This window comes from Notamacropus eugenii, chromosome 2 (genome assembly GCF_028372415.1).
Source record: "Notamacropus eugenii isolate mMacEug1 chromosome 2, mMacEug1.pri_v2, whole genome shotgun sequence".
Taxonomy (NCBI): Eukaryota; Metazoa; Chordata; class Mammalia; order Diprotodontia; family Macropodidae; genus Notamacropus; species Notamacropus eugenii.
Window position 1 is genome coordinate 51793962 of NC_092873.1, and position 16685 is coordinate 51810646.

The 16685-nt window shown below is 48.5% G+C and overlaps 1 protein-coding gene across 3 annotated transcripts in view; it reads right to left on the reverse strand.

The window, feature by feature from the left end:
* Window positions 1-358: 358 nt before the first annotated feature.
* CUX1 (cut like homeobox 1) overlaps window positions 359-16685 on the reverse strand; it is a 433849-nt gene continuing 417522 nt past the window's right edge. For all 3 annotated transcript variants that reach the window (XM_072640319.1, XM_072640318.1, XM_072640317.1), the window contains exons 19-23: window positions 14473-14556; window positions 13081-13137; window positions 3928-4008; window positions 3056-3120; window positions 359-2392 (exon numbers count right to left, since the gene is read on the reverse strand). In XM_072640319.1, coding sequence (XP_072496420.1) covers window positions 2332-2392; window positions 3056-3120; window positions 3928-4008; window positions 13081-13137; window positions 14473-14556 — 348 coding nt within the window. In that variant the 3' untranslated portion in view covers window positions 359-2331. The remainder of the gene's footprint in view (window positions 2393-3055; window positions 3121-3927; window positions 4009-13080; window positions 13138-14472; window positions 14557-16685) is intronic.

Below are 16685 nucleotides of genomic sequence, written 5' to 3' on the forward strand. Positions count from 1 at the left end.
TTCCTCCATGACAGTGAAACGGACAGTGCTCCATTCATGCAGAGCTGCCTGAACCTGGAACTCATTAAGATCATAAATTTAGGGCTGGAAGAGGGCTCAAAGGCATCTAGTCCAAGTCTCTCATTTTACAGGGAAGGAAACAGGAGATTAAATGGACAAAGAGGTTAGAGGCTGGATTTGAACTCAGGTCCTCTATCTCCAGAGCCAGTGCCCTTCAAATGGTACCACCCTGACTTCTTGGGCAGCAGCATCTCTTCCTCAGGGTCTCCAGGGTGGCCCAGGCCAGTAAGGAATTGAGGTATCCAGCTGGTGAGATCTCTACCATCTGAGTGACAGGATCACACACAGAGCACACACATTTGAATGCATGAATAAATTTATTCCAAACTTCTCCAAGTACTGGGGGAAAGGCACTCAATGCAGACAGCAAAGCAATTCTAATCTAGCAAATCTAAAATTCTAAGGCATTGTTGGGATGCCCTTTCTAAATCAGGTTGGCATCCATTTGGCCTGGATCAAAACAACCCATACCCGATTTTACCCAAACTCTAAATATTCCCAAACCAATTCTAAAGTGAAAAAGAAAGAAAAAAACCCAGTCAATTTCCAGGTTTGATGCCCTGACTGTTCCCAAGATCCCTGGTTGAGCCTGAATCCGTGTGATGGGAATAATTTCTTTTCTGCCTCTGGTGCCTGCTAGGGATGTTGGTGGGACCTCTTGGTCCTTAAAGTCTGCCCGACAAGTAGCTGCAGGGCTAATGATGGAGAGTGACAATGGACCCTGGATGCTAATGTCCAAGGAAAGGAGGAAGGGCTCCTTTGGAGAAGCAGTGCCCATGATGGAGTGAATTGGGGGGCTAAAGGGAGATGACAGTCTCCTGGGTCAACACCACAGGGCCTCTCACTGCCTGGTAGGGAGCATGTGGAGATTTATCACTATACTCCTTTGGGAAGTAAGTAAGCCAGGAAGCTTGGACTGAGCATCCTTCCAAGGACCCTTGGCGATGGCAGGAATGTTCCCCTTAGCACTGCTAGGCATGCGGACCTCCCCTGTCCCCAACACAGACAATGTGATGTATATTCTGCTTTGAGTGCAGGCACTGCCCCTGTCTGAGGTGTGAAGACACATGCATGGGCACTACTATTGAAGAGACAGAGAGCCAGGCTTGTTAATACCCAGCAGCGGGACTGATTGTCAGAGGCATCTTTCGCCAAAATCCTGACTCAACAGGAAAGCACAAAGCTAGCTAAAGGGAATTAGGGGGAAAGCAATAAAGGAAGGGAAAAACACCTCCTGGCAGAAACCAATCAGCCCTGTAGAACTCTTGTCTGGGCCAGCTTTTTTCTCCAGCTGGGGTCAAAGACCATATCATTCCCAGAGTGCCCGTTTCTGAAGGCTGCTAGCTTGGGAAGTCAACAACATAGACCACAGCCCTCCTCTCAAATTTGCTCTGACTTGTGTGGGGCAGAGTTTGGGGCCTGGAGGCTTGCTGGCTTCCCAGCCAACCAAACCCCAAAGGGTCTTCCCCTTGCCTACTTGGCCTGGGCATTTGGTCTGCTGCTTATTCGCCCCAGGTTGGGGAGGCCCCAAGGTAGAGGGGGTGGGTGGGTAGGGCTGCACCGGGCTAAGCTCAGATGAGGGGCCCAGGAAATGTCCATTAGATTAAGCCAGAGACAGAATCAGATGGTAACTTAATCAGCAGTCCAGCAGGAAGGCATTATGGAGGCAGCAGTGAGGAAACGGGCTCCTTCTCCAAGTCTGCTGGGGTTAACGCTCAGGATGTTCTTTGCCTGAGCACAGACACAAGTGAAGCCTCTGGCTCTGCTCAGCCCGGATCAGGCTCTTTCTGAACTCTAATGCTGCCAATGGTTGTGGGCCCTCAAGGGGTCAAACCTGGGGCTGCTGGGGACAAGGTTCCCTGGTGGAGGGAGGGGTGGTCTTTCAGTGAGCATGTCTGGGGTTTAGCCCTCAGGTCTGGGCCACTGCTACCCTAGGGAAGAGCCCCAGGGTGGGTCAGGATTCTTAGGTCTGAAACATCCTTGACCAAACCAATGAAACTTAGGAGCTGTCTGCTCTCAGTGTGTCTGCTAGACTCTGGGGTTCATGGAAGAAGGAGGGTCTGAGATTGTCCTGAAACCCTAGAGCAGGACACTGGGGGAGAGGCCAGGGGAAGGGAAGGCTGGTTTCTGCTGTGATTGTTTTTTTTTTTCCTAGGGGAGCCTAAGCTAGGAGGGACATGCATGGAAGAAACTGCACATGCAACCCATGAGCTGGGGAGTGGAGAAGCTGGTCCGGCCACTTGGCACTGGGGAAGGAGAAGCCCCTCCCCCTCACTGCCACATGTTCCCATTGTCTCCGTTCTCATGGAACTTGTGTAAATGGTCAGCATATCTGCAAAGAATAAGGAAAACCATCAAACAGGGGGAGGGAGGAGGAGAAAGACAGAGGCAGAGAGAGAGAGAGACAGACAGACAGACAGACAGAGAGACAGAGACAGAGAGACAGAGAGAGACAGAGAGATAGAGAGACAGAGATAGAGAGACAGAGAGAAACAGAGAGAGAGAAGGAGGAAGGTGGAGAGAGAGGTAGTTCCCAAAGCCCATTATGAGTGTGTGTGGGACACAAAGCTGATTTTGTTTCCTCATCTCTTTTCTTGTAATCTTTATCAACAACTAATTAGACAAAACAAATAGAAACACACTATTTCCTGGACAGAGAGAAGCTCATCCATGTAGCACCCTCACCCCTCTTTCTTTTAGTGAAATTCTGGAAAGGTAAAGTGGCTACTTCACGTGTAATGGGGCCATTCTAACACTTTCCAGGTGATTTCTTTCTTTCTCTGTCTTCCTTTCTTTCTCTTTCTTATATTTTGATCACTTTTTTCTTTCTTTCTTTCTTTCTTTCTTTCTTTCTTTCTTTCTTTCTTTCTTTCTTTCTTTCTTTCTTTCTTCCTTCCTTCCTTTCTATTTCTTTCTTCCTTCCTTCCTTCCATCTTTTTCCTTTGGCTTTCTTTAAGAGACAGATGGGAATGGCATGCTCTTGGATCATACATACTTCTTAGCACAGTAGGCTGCACAGTCTCTCTCTACGCTCTCGCTCCACGCGGTCTTGTACAGCACCTGGTGGTTGAAAGGCACAATTAGCTCAGTGATAAACTCATCTCACCTTTGCATAGGGCTTGATCACTGCCAACTTCTCTGATCATGGGATCATAGAGCTAGAGCTGCATAGGTCCTCAGATGCCAGGCAGTTCAATTCTCTCATTTTATAGATGAGGAAACTGAGGCACAAGGTGCCTAAGTGATGTGCCTGAGGTCCTAGAGGCAGGAAGTGTCAGAGACAGGATTGGACCCAGCTCCTTTGCCTTCACAGCCAGGCTTCTCCCCATGAAACCATGTTGTCCACAGCCTGGAGACGTGCCAAGGGTATTAGAAAACATTCCTGCTGAGGACAGGACAGTGGGAAGTGATGGGGACTTTCTGGAGAGGACAGGGGTAATGGAATGAGTGGAGGAAGTTAGCCCTAGGGCATTCCAAGGAAGGAGCTCCTGAGTGGTTGGTATAATGGCAGGATGATGCCACAGAAGGTCAGGATCACAGCTCCCAAGTCAGGCTGTGGCCTCATTGGCTCTTCCCAGCATCCATAGTGTGGGTTAGCCCCACTCAGGCCTCAGAGGAAAAGGGGAACGAATAGTTGGGAACAAATGCTCTTAGCACAGAAGCAGAAGAACTGCTGCACACTTCTTGAATCTTGGACCCAAGGGGGAAGCTTTGGGGCTTGAATTCTTTAAATTATTTCCATCAACAGCAAGACATCTTACCAGAAGACATTCCCTAGGGGAGTGTCCCTCCCACCTCCCGCTGATTTGGGTGCCTATTCCTTCTGGTGACTACACTAGCCTCAAGTCCTTTCTGCTATCCACTTACCAAGAAGACTAGGCAATGCAGGAACAGCATATAGAAAAAGCCGATGGTTCGAGCCATCTTATTTGAGAGAATCAGCCGCCCCTAGGAGGAGAGAAAAGAGTGAGAAGGGCAAGCCCTGGATGATCCTGTGTACAACATTGGTTCACATTGCTGCAATAAAAATAATGGCAACAAACGACGACAGTAACTATAACATGAAAGGATGCAGCATGGCGTATTGGGGTGAGAAGTTAAGGGTTAGAGTCCTGCCTGTGTGATCTTGGACATATCACTTCATCTTCATGGGCTTCAGTTTCCTCATCTGTAATATTAAGAGGTTAGGCTAGAAATACCTCTAAGGTCCCTTCCAGCTGTAGATCTTTGATCATATCAATAACTGATATTTGTATATTGCTTGAAGGTTTGCAACATGTGATATCTTTGATCCTGACAACAATCAAACAGATGCTATTATGTTATCATTTTATACAAGAGGATTTATTTGCCCAGGGTTATATAGCAAGCATCAGGGGTGGAATTTGAATCCAGGACTTGCACCAACTCCACTAAACTACATATTCTCTCTCTCTCTCTCTCTCTCTCTCTCTCTCTCTCTCTCTCTCTCTCTCTCCCCCCCCACTGGGTTGTTACCTAAGGCAACAGCTACACCCTAGGGCTTTGAAAGACGACTATTCACTGGTGGCAGGCAGGGATCAAAACATGGAGATAGGGGGCAAGGAGGGCTCAACCAAGTCAGAACCACGGACAGCAACCAGTCTTGTCCTAGAAAACACCATCTTACCTGGGCTTGCTTCTGACCAAATGCTAACCGTTAACATTTCCACAGTTCATAGAAACACAGGACCATAGATTTAGAGCTGAAAGGAATCTCAGAGACCATCTAATTCAACTTCCTCATTTTACAATTGAGGAACTGCGGTCCAGTGACTTTCCCAAAGTCACACAGATAATTAGGTGGTCAAGCAGAATCCAAAGGGAGATCCTCCAACTCCAAACTTAAAAACAACAACAAAAGATCATTGATATTGCTCAGGATGCTTTCTCTTGACTATCCTAGAGGGCAGGTGAGATTCCAGAACATAGGATAGAATGGATGGTTTATGAACATTTAGAAAGGATAGTGGGGAGTGATGGGGATTATAATTAAAATCCATCATGACTCTGAGAAGGGACTGATTAAAGAGTTATGAGTCTGATAGGTCATAGGAATGCCACCAATACATTCTACTTGGATTTCACCAAAGCATTTAGCAAAGTCTCTTAGTGCCATCCTTGCGAACAAGCTGAGGAGGTATGGACTAGAGGCTAGACAATAACACATTTGGGTAGATTCTGAACAACTTAGGCTCAAATCTATTTCACAAGTATAGGCTAGGGGAGGCATGGGGGAAAATGATTTGGGAGTTACAGTGGGCTGGAAGTTCAAAACAGGTTAAGAGTGCCACATGATAGTAAAAAATATGACCATGGGCTGCATAAAGAAAGGTCCAGCATCTGGGACAGAAGAGGTGCAAATCCTCCCAAAGTCTACCCTGATCGGATCATAACCAGAGTACTGAGTTCAATCCCATCTTCCAACTCCATGTCTTTGCATGACTTTGTATCCTCTTACACATAGTAGGAATTTAAGGGTCTGTTGAACTGAATTCCATATTCCACATTTTAGGAAGGGCACTGACAAAATGGAGAGAATTCAGAAGAAGGTGACCCTTCTGGGGGATGGGGTGACATCACTGGAGAGGGTCAGGGCTAAGCCTGAGGCATCGAACATAGGTTCAAATGTTCCCAAGGCTCAAGTAGGGGTGCAGGGTAGAGATGCACTTGTGTTTCTGCTTCTGCTTTAAGGCCCCTCCATTTACCCATCTCTGTGATGGAGCCCTAGGACAAAGGAGTAGCCTGACTTTAATTTCAAAAAAGAAATTTGCTCCAGGGCTGGCTGATGTTAAGTTTCTGATTCTGTTTGAAGGGTGGTTTGGTACAGAATATTAGAGTGATATCTATTATTTCAGCTGACCAGAACAATAAAAATAGCGTGTATTTATTTGGCATTCCAAGGGGTGCAAAGTGTTGTATATACGTTCTCTTATTGTATCCTCACAACACCTACAAGGCAGGTGTTATTATTTTCTTCACTTTATACATAAGGAAATTGAACTCAGATCTACCAAGTGATTTTCCCATGGTCACAGCAAGTGCCTTCAGTGGGATATGAACTTGGTCTTTTTGATTCAAAGTCCAGGGTTCTACCCCACTGCCCTCCCTCACAGGATCACAGCTGCAGAGTTGGAAAGGATATTAGAAGTCATGTCATCCACAGCTTCTTGGCTTTTTTTAGTGTCCTAGCCGCCTTTGGGGGAATGAGGAAGCCTATGGGTTCATTTCACAATCATGTTTTGGGATACATAAAATAAAATACATTGAATTACAAAGGACAGCTATAATAGTTTGTTACAGTTATCAACAAATCTTAGAACAGTAAGTTCACAGACTCTAGCTATTCTAACACCATTTTACAGAGGCCCACAGAGGTTAAGTGGCTTGCCCAAGGTCACACAGCTGGTGACAGAGGAAGGACGCCAAATCCAGGACTCTTTTTGGCTCTCCCACACACCATGCTGATACAGTGATTTTCATCTTCGTGGAGATAAAACAGTTTTCAGAGTCTTTGTCCTATTCAGGGGTAAGAATTTGGCCTTGGGCCTCCAGAGGATTTTATTTTTCAGGATATGGTATGTACCTAGGGGCATTGAGCCTTGCAAGGACCTTTGTCAGGAAGCTGTAGGGTAGACTTTATTCCAGTCTGGCCTCTCTGTCTCAGGTGCCTGCTTGCTTTATGACCTCAAGTGGGATAAATAAACCAGGAGAGGATTGACAATGCCTCCTTAGCTCTGAACTCAGCATAGCAGACCTGGCTGGGAACACTGGAATGGGAAGACAGGAGAGGAAGTGGACCAGGCCTCAATTCCTTTAGGGCTAGGATTAGCTCTGGACACCTGGGGACACAGGCATCTTTCTTCCTTCCCATGGAGAATCTGGGGCTGTGGCAGAGACAGGAAACCTGCCTCCCTCCCCCCCCCCCCCCCCCCCCACAAACCCTAAGAAGCATCAAACCTGAAACTATGCTTCAGCCTGGTGAGGGGAGGAGAGAGTTCTTTAATGAGGAGCCCCAGGGCCCAATAGAAATCACAGCCAGACTCATAATTGCCCCCTTTCCCCCCTCCTAAGCTGTCTACTGCATTCAGTTACCCAGGAACAGATGTCTTGCTCCAACCACCAGTCCTGGTCTGTGAGCTTATTAGCTTCCTAGCTTGGAGGCCCCCAGCTAAAAGAGGAAGAGGGAAGGGGGGTGGGAGAAGAGAAGTGGGGGAAGGAAGGATGAAAGCTGCACCAAGGAGGAAACATATTGGTTTCCAGTGGTGGCCAAACCTAGGCCCAGTTAATTCCAGCGCTGAAGAGCAGAAGGAACCCCAGAGAAAATGGGGAGGGGGGTTGCTAATAGTGGGGAAAGGGGAGAGAAGACATGGACCCAGATGTAGCCGATAAGATGTTGCCCCTCAGCAGCCTACACTCAAACCCCTCCTTTAGCAGAAGGCAGGTTATTAACTATATTGAACAGATCTGAGGAACTGGGGGGAAAGGAGGGGGAGGGAAGGAGGGGGAGATTGGGGAAGAATGGGGAAGAGGAGGAGGATAAATGGGAGAGAAAAGGGAGGGAGAAAGGAGTGGGGGGGGGAGGGCTCCATGGTGGCACATTTACCTGGATATTTCAGACTTATCAACTTAGAGGTACTGTACTAAAAGGTTCTGAGATATAGAGGGTGTGTATTTGTGTGAGTGAGTGTGAATGTGTGTATGCGTGTGTGTGTGTGCGTATATGTGTGTGTTTTCACCTTTACTGGTTTTCTCTGGGCTCTTATGATGTCATGAGCTGCAGTGTATTGGCTTGAAGAGATAGCTTTTATGTGGGGATATGGCACTCAACTAATCAGCAAGCATTTATTAATCACCTAATGTGTACCAGGCAACAGAGATACAGAGGCAAAGGTAAAACAGTCTTTACTTTCAAGGAGTCTTTAAGGAGAAGACTGAGATATGGAAAGGGCCTGGAAGGTCATCTACTCTAACTCCCCCATCCTACCAAGGAAGAGACTAAGGCCCCAAGAGGAGAAGGAGGATCACAGAACCTGGATTCAAACCTTGCTCTTATCCTTACTACTTGTGTGACCTTGGCACATCACTTCCCTGGGCCACAGCTGCCTCATCTGTAAAATGAGAGCGTTGGACTTGGTGGTCTCTGTGGTCATCTTTCGGTGGTTAAGTCTCTGAACTCTATACCACAATACAATGACCCTCTAGGTAAAGGCTGCTGCTGCTGCCCTTTTCTTCTGGCTGTCTCAGGGGATGGGCATTTGAGGTTTGTTTACAAGAATGGTCACGGGCCCAAGGTTGTTACATCAGTGCTGGCTGTGGCCTTGGGAGAGAAAAGGAAAACTCTCTGCCTGCTGTTTCCTTTAGATTAATGTCCTGGCAGAATCCCTGGAACACTACGCTTGACAAGAGCCCTGTCATCCATCTAGAAGAAAGCCAGGCAAGTGAGTAGGGCCTCTTTTTGCTGATGTCCTGAGTCTTGGTAGTGGTCCACATCTGGGGCTAACATTCATGGGCATGTGGGGTGGAGCATTGCTAAGGAGAAAGAATTAGAATCTAACATTTATACAGGTCTGTAAGGTGCGATTCTCCACGACTTCGATGGACCCTTACAACTACCCTATGAGGGAGGCACCTTGGTCTCCCTGACTTCAAGTTCAGGACTCGTGAAGGAAGGGTCTTGTGCCCCAGTGGGGAGTCAGCACTTGGACTGACTTGGACAGTTCCTCATCAACTTCAGGGCATCCACCTGCTGATCAACCAGGGACACCCTCCCCCTTCTTCCTTAGGTTAGGATCCTAACCCAGGTACCCTGCTGCATTGGTATCTTCTCTCTGGCTATTCTGGGTAGGAGCCCATTCAGACATGAGCCAGGCAAATATGCAACCCTCCCCCTCTTCTCTCATCATCATTATCTCCTTCCTGAGACTGGAAGGATGGATTCAGAGCTGAAGAGCCTGGGTTTAAACTCTGCCTTTGACACTTAGTACTTGTGTGACCTTGGGCTGGCCATTTCCCTGCCCTTAGGATTGCCATGTGTAAAATGAACAGGTCAGACTGCCGTAGAGGGAGGTGAGCATATCTAGAGGACACTTTATGCAACAATGGCAGCCTTTAGAATGCTGATGGGGTACAGTGACAATGATTCTCAAGGACCAGAGGTGAAGTAGGCCACCACATCCTGCCAGACAGCTGATGGCCTGAGAATGAGACGCATATGCATTGTTGGACAGGACTCACTTGGGAATTCGTGTAGTTGGAAGACGTGTGTGTTTAGGCATATAGTATGTATGTGTTCATCCTTCGTTGCAAAAGAAGACCATGCCATCAGACAAATGATGACATGACTTGCACTTGATTTTGTTTTGAGTGAGGGAGGGCTGTGCAGGTCACCAGCCTCAGTTCTCCTCCAGAGCCATCTGAATCCAGTGACCAGATATTCATCAGGATGACTGGAGATGACCCAGGATGAGGCAACTGGGGTTAAGTGACTTGCCCAAGGTCACATAGCTAGTCAAGTATCTGAGGTGAGATTTGAACTCAGGTCCTCCTGACTCCTGCACTGGTGCTCTATCCACTGTACCACCCAGCTGCCCCACATATATTATAGGTCCTATATATACACATATATTAGGTATACTATATGTACATATGTTATACACATATAATATATGACACACCTATATATTTGTTAGGAGGGTTTCTTGTTTTAAGAATTTTTCAATGGCGGAAGTTGGAGGGAAAAAAAATAAATGCTTGTAAAAAATGTTTAAAACTTAAATAAAAAGAATGGACTTAGCTAGCTGGTCTGTAAAGTTCCAACCCAGCCTCTGATCCCAGGAAGGGCAGCAATGAAGCACTGGGCACTTATGGTGGGAGAGGAGGGATGTTGGTTGTTTGTGGGCTAGGACACCATTAGAAGTTCCTGTGATTTCATTTCTTTCCTGGGGGGGGGGGGGCAGTCCCAGACATCCAGAGGCCAGCGTGGCTCTGACCAAGAGGCAGGCTTTATTGACAGGGGCCTGAGAGGCAAAAAGTCTGGGGGTGAGGGGCAAGGGGGTTGATTGTTTTTTTTTCTATCATGGGCTCACTGAAGGGTTAATAACCACAAATTAACCTCTGGGTAACAGGACCTCCCCACCCCCTCCAGATGAAGAGGCCCCAGAGACTGTATCACAGTCCCTTAATGCTCCAAGAACCAAACTGTCTACACTGGCTAAATTGGTATATGTTAGTTTAGGCTTAAACTCGCTGCCTTAGGGAGAGTTTAAATAAACCATCCAGCAAACGTGTTTTCAACATTTGTGTTGACATTGGTGAAGTTCTTGTAGATTCTCTTGGTGCCTGATAAACCTAATGCCCCAGCACTTCTTGGCAGCAGCATGCCAGCCAAAGAATCATCGAGTATAGAATGAGAGGGCACTAGAGATGTGAGTTCTCCCCCTCTACAGATGAGGAAAGTAAGGCCGATAGGCTTAAGCCACATGCCTAAGGCCACACAACCAGCCAATGGCAGAACTGAGATTTGAACTCAGATCTTCTGTCTGCCTGACTACAAGAATGGGAAAATGGTGGCCGCAGCGAGGACACCAGGGACTGCTTAGGGTAACAGAGTAAGGAGGGCATGTTGGGAGTAGAGGCGTCCCAGTTTCCTTAGCAGTGCTACTCATTTTGTGATTGTCCAAGTCTCTTAACAGCCCTCCCCATTCCCCTTCTAACTCCATCAAATCCTTGTTTATTTCTACAGTCTGCCTCAGTTTACCCCTACTGTCTCTAACACAAAATACAGACTGTTCAGCCTGTCTTTTAAAGCCTCTCACAGTCTAGCTCCTAACCAGGCTCATGCACGTGACTCCCCTTCTTGAATTTTCTGTTCCAGCCCAGTTGCTCTGCTGTTGTCTGCCAGCCCTCCTCACCTTGACTGCTTCAGCTCCCAAGCATCAATCGAGGCTCTGCTCAGGAGCTCCCTCTCCTGGCTTACCAAGTTATTGCTATTCTCTCCCTTCTCAAAATAGTTTTCCTTGATTTCCCTGGGCAATATTATAACCCCTCCCCTAAAAAACCAGGAATGGAAGCTCTTTGGGGACTTTTTTGGGGGGTTGCCTTTGTACCCCCAGTGACTAGCACATAGGAACCATTGAATAAAGTATCTGTGGAATTGAATGGAGCTTGCCCAGGTCTTGTGATATATCCCCGGCTGCCACCATAATCCTCTTTTCCACTTCCAGAAATGCCCGAGTTGGATGTTTATGACAGAGAAGCAGTTTGGTTAGGGCACTGGACCTGGGGCCAGGGTGACCTGGGTTCTAATCCTGCCTTAGACATTTACTCATTGTGTGACCCGGGGGAAATCACTGCCTCATCTTTCTACATCTTCTACATGTGTCAGTTTCTACATCTTTAAAATGAGGTGGAGGTGGATCTGAGGGCCTTCTAAGGTCCTTTCTAGATGGAAATCCCTGGGCCCAAGACCTCTGCAAGCCTAGGTTTTTGTACTGGCAAAATGAGGGAGTGGGACTCCACGGCCTCTGAGGTCCTTCCCAGGTCTAGGGTGGGGACTCTACGATCCCGTAAACTTCCCAGAACTGGGGTTTTGTGTACTAGGACGTCCCACTGGCCATAGGGCTGTGATGTTTAGATTCAGTTCTGAGCCTAAAAGGGCCCAGAATCCTTGAAAAGAGCAGAATCTTATCATGGAAGGAGGCACGGAACCAGCAGGAAACCCCAGTGAGCTTTGGGTCAGGAGGAGGTGGTGATGGGAACAGGAATAGGAAAGCCCTATCTCCTTCTGGGAAGCCTGAACTACCCTGAAGGGGGGTACTGGGCTCACTGTATCGGGAACAGGGGTTGGGCTACCCAGCTGGCTGTTGGCTGCCTTGTCACCAGGGACCCTCCAGAATCCAATTAAGTTTCTTCTTAATCATTTAAGCACAGGAAGCTCCCAGAAAAGAAGAAAAAAAAGGAGGGGGGGGAGTGAGAAGGAAGGAAGGCAGCTGGTCCAGCTGGTCCTCTGGGGAACCGAGGAAAATCACTGAACTTTAGGGTGTGTCCTCTTTCATCTGGGGCCTAGGGGCTGGGGGGGTCACAGACAATGGCCTTAAAGTAACAGAAAACAGGGTGGAAAGCCTTAGCCATTGAGGGAAGGGGCCCTTCTCTGGACGCTGCCCGTCATGGAGACTCAAGGGAACTTTGCAAGGGAAGGAAATGTCCTGGGCTAGAAATAGGCTGCTGCCCTCCTGGAAAACTGCAAGGACTGATGCAGCACTTCCCCCTCTTTGGGTTGGACTCCTGGTCAGCAGGGCTGATGGCCTGTGGAATGATGTGCCAACCCATTCTGTCAGGATACTTTTATGAAGTGCTTTCTATGCACCAGGCACTACACTAGATGTCATCTCATCTGATCCTCACATCCTCACCTGAGGAGGTAGGGGCTATTGTTAATTCTCATCTTAAAGATGTGGAAACTGAGGCAGCCAGCGGTCGAGTGACTTGCCCAAGGTCTGAAGTCAGGCTTGAAGTCAGTTTTCCCTGACTCCCAGACAGAGGTCTCCCCATTGCCCAGCCTAGTCACATCTGGCTGTTCAATAAAGACTGTTAAGTTGCTGTTTTCCCAGTCTTGGCTCCCCTCCCCCTATCACCTGGGCAGGGTGCATTTTTGGAGGGATAAGTGGTGGCCCCCGTTCTGGTTCTCTCCAAGCCAGGGCTAAGCCAGGCTGCACTTCTTCCACCCCCAAGCTCCTGCCCCCATGTTCTCGTCCCCCCTGGCAGAAGCATTTTTGGAGGGATAAGTGGCGGCCCCCGTTCTGGTTCTCTCCAAGCCAGGGCTAAGCCAGGCTGCACTTCTTCCACCCCCAAGCTCCTGCCCCCATGTTCTCGTCCCCCCTAAGCAGGGAGAGACCACAGATAGGGCTGTTCCAGGCAGGCAGACTTGGGGTGCCCGGTCATTTGGCTGGGGCATGGAAGCCTGCCTCCATGGGCTGGCCCTTCCAGGAAGAGGCAACTCACCATACTGAGGGTGGCCTTGTCCCAGGGGCTCAGGCTCAAGTACTTCCTCTGCCGTTCCTGAAAGTCAAACACACAGCAAGACCTAAGGGAGTGCTCTTGACTGCTCCCTGCCAAGGGCAAATGCTGCATGGGGCAGAGGCTGGTCAGAGCCCTGGGGGATGGAGGCTCCTGGGCTGAGGTGAATGGGATCCCAGGGGCCACAGGAAGGGGGAGGGATCTAAGAAAATATCTAGTCCAGCATCTTCATTTTACGGGTCTAGGAAATGGAGGCCCAGAGAAGCTAGATTTGCCCAAGGTCACCTCGTTAGTAGGAGGTTGAACCAACACCCTCTGACCCTAAATCTGTTGCTTTTTCTATGCTTGTTGTGAAGTTATTTTCAGTTATGTCCGACTCTTTGTGATCCCATTTGGGGTTTTCTTGGCAGAGACACTGGAGGGGCTTGGCCATTTCTTTTTTCAACTCTTTTGACAGAGGAAAAAATTGAGGCAAACAGGGTTAAGTGACATGCCCAGGGTCACACAGTGTCTGAGGCAGGATTTGAACTCTGTGCACTATGGCTCCCCCTAGGGGTCCTTTCCCATTCTGACATGCCGCTTTTCCAAAAACACCTGGTCCTGTTGTTGGAGAACTTGCCAACAGTCCTGGCTCCTGGCCTTCATGATTCTGTGGTTCCCTCCGAGCTCCTTTTAGCTCATCTCTGTAGCCCAAGGGGGCCTCATCTGTCCAGTCTCTTCTATTTTAAAGTCATCTTGATTCTTTGGATATTTCAATTCAGCAAGAATCAAAAAACCCCTTTTAAATGGAAGCAGAAATGCATTTATTTGGATACCCCTGTGACTTTCTCCCAAGGAGTCAGGGAAAGGAGAGGGAGAAACTCAGGTACTGAGGTGTTGGCTGCCCTCTTCCTGACTCTCCCCAGAAAAGCCAGGGAGATAGAGTGAGGCATTGCGGCTAGAGACCTGAATTCCAATACTGCCTCTGATTCTCACTGACTGTGCGATCTTGGGCAAGGTTCTTCCTTCTCTGAGTCTCGGTGTCCTTATCTGTAAAATGAGGGGGGTGGGACAAACTGACCTCTAAGGTTTCTTCGAGCTCTGCCTGCCAGGGTCCTGGGCTCTCACTGTCCCCTAGGTGGGGTCACACAGGTCCATCACCATGGATGGGACATGCTCAGGGTGGGGGGAGGTGCCACGAGGCCTGTGAGCCCCAGCTCTCTTTACACCTATGCTCATTGAGATGTTTTCACCAGGGAAGGTGGCAGGAGGAGGCCTACCCTTTGTACTAGGGCTTGTGGGAGCTGACCCAAGCTGGGAGGGAACAGACGATGCTAATGCCACCGACCTCTGCCCGCCCCAAACTGGACAGAGGGGAGGTGAGACTGGCTTACATACCCTCTTGCTGAAGGAGGAGAATGGATCTAGGCGCTCTTCATACTGAGATGAGTAGCGGAGTTCGGTATCATCACTGCTGCTGCCCTGCGTGACGATAAGACAGACTGTCAGACTGGAGACCCCTGGTGTGGGCACTCCCAAGGGTATGCCTGCTGCTGGTCTGAATGCTGGGCATTCTGTAACTGAGGAAAGACTGATAGATTTTGAGGTTGGGGATATGGGTTCAAACCCTACCTCTGACATTACCAGTGGGACCTTGGGCACATTCCTTAACTTCTCTGGGTCTCAGTTTCCTCATCTGTAAAATGGGGACCCCAGAAGACCCCTCCCAGCTCTAACTCTGTGATCATAATTTAGAACCCACAGATTAAAAACAATGACAAATGTCCCAGGGATTGCTTCCAATGAGGCCTTGGGCCATAGCCCACCAGCCTGCTGAGTCTCCTGGATTCTCCCCCAATTCTGCTTCAGAAAAGTTTGTGTTTCCTGGGCACCCAGGCTGTGCAGCTGGAATTGATTTCAGGGAGAACAGATACAAGGAGGGGGCTGGTCTGGGAAGATGGTTTGCTGCTGTGCCAGTGAATGACGCTCCTGTTTGTGGGCAGTGCATCCTCTCGGAGCGTTCCCAGCAGGGGTCCTGAAAGCCCTCTTCAAGATGATTTAGTGAGACTCACACGGACAGTATCTCCCAGGAGTCGAGGGAAAAGATGATGCAGGTGGACTTTGCCTCTGCCACTTGTCACCTGTGTGACTGGGGGGATTCTTGGAGCCTTATTTCTTCATCTGTAAAATCAGGGGCTGAGATGGGGCCTTAGAGGTTTATGATTCCATAATGGCAGCTGGCATTCAGACATCCCTTAGATACTTAGATTTCAGAGGGCTTTATACAGTGACTATTTCATTTGCCCTCGTAAGGCAGGTCCCTAGTTCCTAAAGGTACTAGTCCATTGACCTGGGATGTGCACCTCTGTCACAGGAGTCACAGATCCGGAGCTGAATGGGATCAGGGCCGTCCCTGTCCTCAGCTCTTGGCTCCTTTGCTTTGGGAGGTCAGGTCGGGTCCTGCATCTAATCAGGATCGGAGCCTCTCCATCTTCTCTCATCTCCACCCCAGTCAGCATCCCCTCTAAGGACAAGAGATAGATGGATGGTGCTCATGTTGTGAGGGAGGCTAGCACCCTCTGCTGGTCAGCATTGGAAAGATGCGTTCTAAAGGCTGGACATCCAGCTTTCAAACTACTAATAACAAATTGGGGCGTGTTCAACAAAATAAACCAAAACACCTCAAACGTGACGTTAATTTGTGGTTTGAGTTTGACGTGGGCTCTGACAGTGTCTTCATTTTATTAAACAGACATTTTCCCCCTCATTATGAACTTAACAAAGGAGAACATTTCAATGCATGACCCCATTTTATGGATGAGAATTCTAAAGACTGAGAAAGGTGCTATGCTTGCCACAGACAGCTCTTCAACCTGGGATCTCACTCTGCCTGGACTTGTCACACTGGATGTACCCTCTGCTCCTTTGACCTCTTTCTCCAAACGAGGATGCTCAGGCCGGTCCAGGAAGCTCCCTGAATGGATTCCTCCTCCCCTGGCCCTTCCACCTTTTTTTATGTGTTGTCCCCCTTTATTAGAATGTAAGTTCCTTGAGGACAGGGTCTGTTCTCCTTCTGCTTATATCTGTATTCTCAGAGCTTAGCATGGTGCCTGGCACACAGTAAGAGCTTAATAAATGCTTGTTGGCTTGACTTGACTTGAGAAAGGTTAAGTGGCTCTCTAGAATGAGCCAGAACCAGGATTGGAACCTGGGTCTTCTGCCTCTGAGCTCATCAGAGTTCATGGTGCCATGCTGACTCTCATCAGTAAATGGCTCTGAAACATATCTCTAAGGCTGGTGAGGTTTTCTGTTTTTCAGAAAGTGGAGAATTCTTTATCTTCTGGGCTTGGGTAAAGCCAGCTGAAGCCAAAGGATTAACTGAATGACACTGGATATTCCCCCTCCCTCCAGTTCTTGTCTATAAAGTCCTCCCTGAAGGTTCCGGGTTCTTAACCTCTCTGACAGCTGGCTGGTGAATCCTGGGAGTCCCTTCTCAGAATCATGCTTGTAGGGCTGTGACGTACAATACAGAGGAGAGACCTATTATACTGGAATGGAGCCATTAGAACATTTTTAAAGAGGACTCAGGGTTAAGAACCTCAGTAATGAGA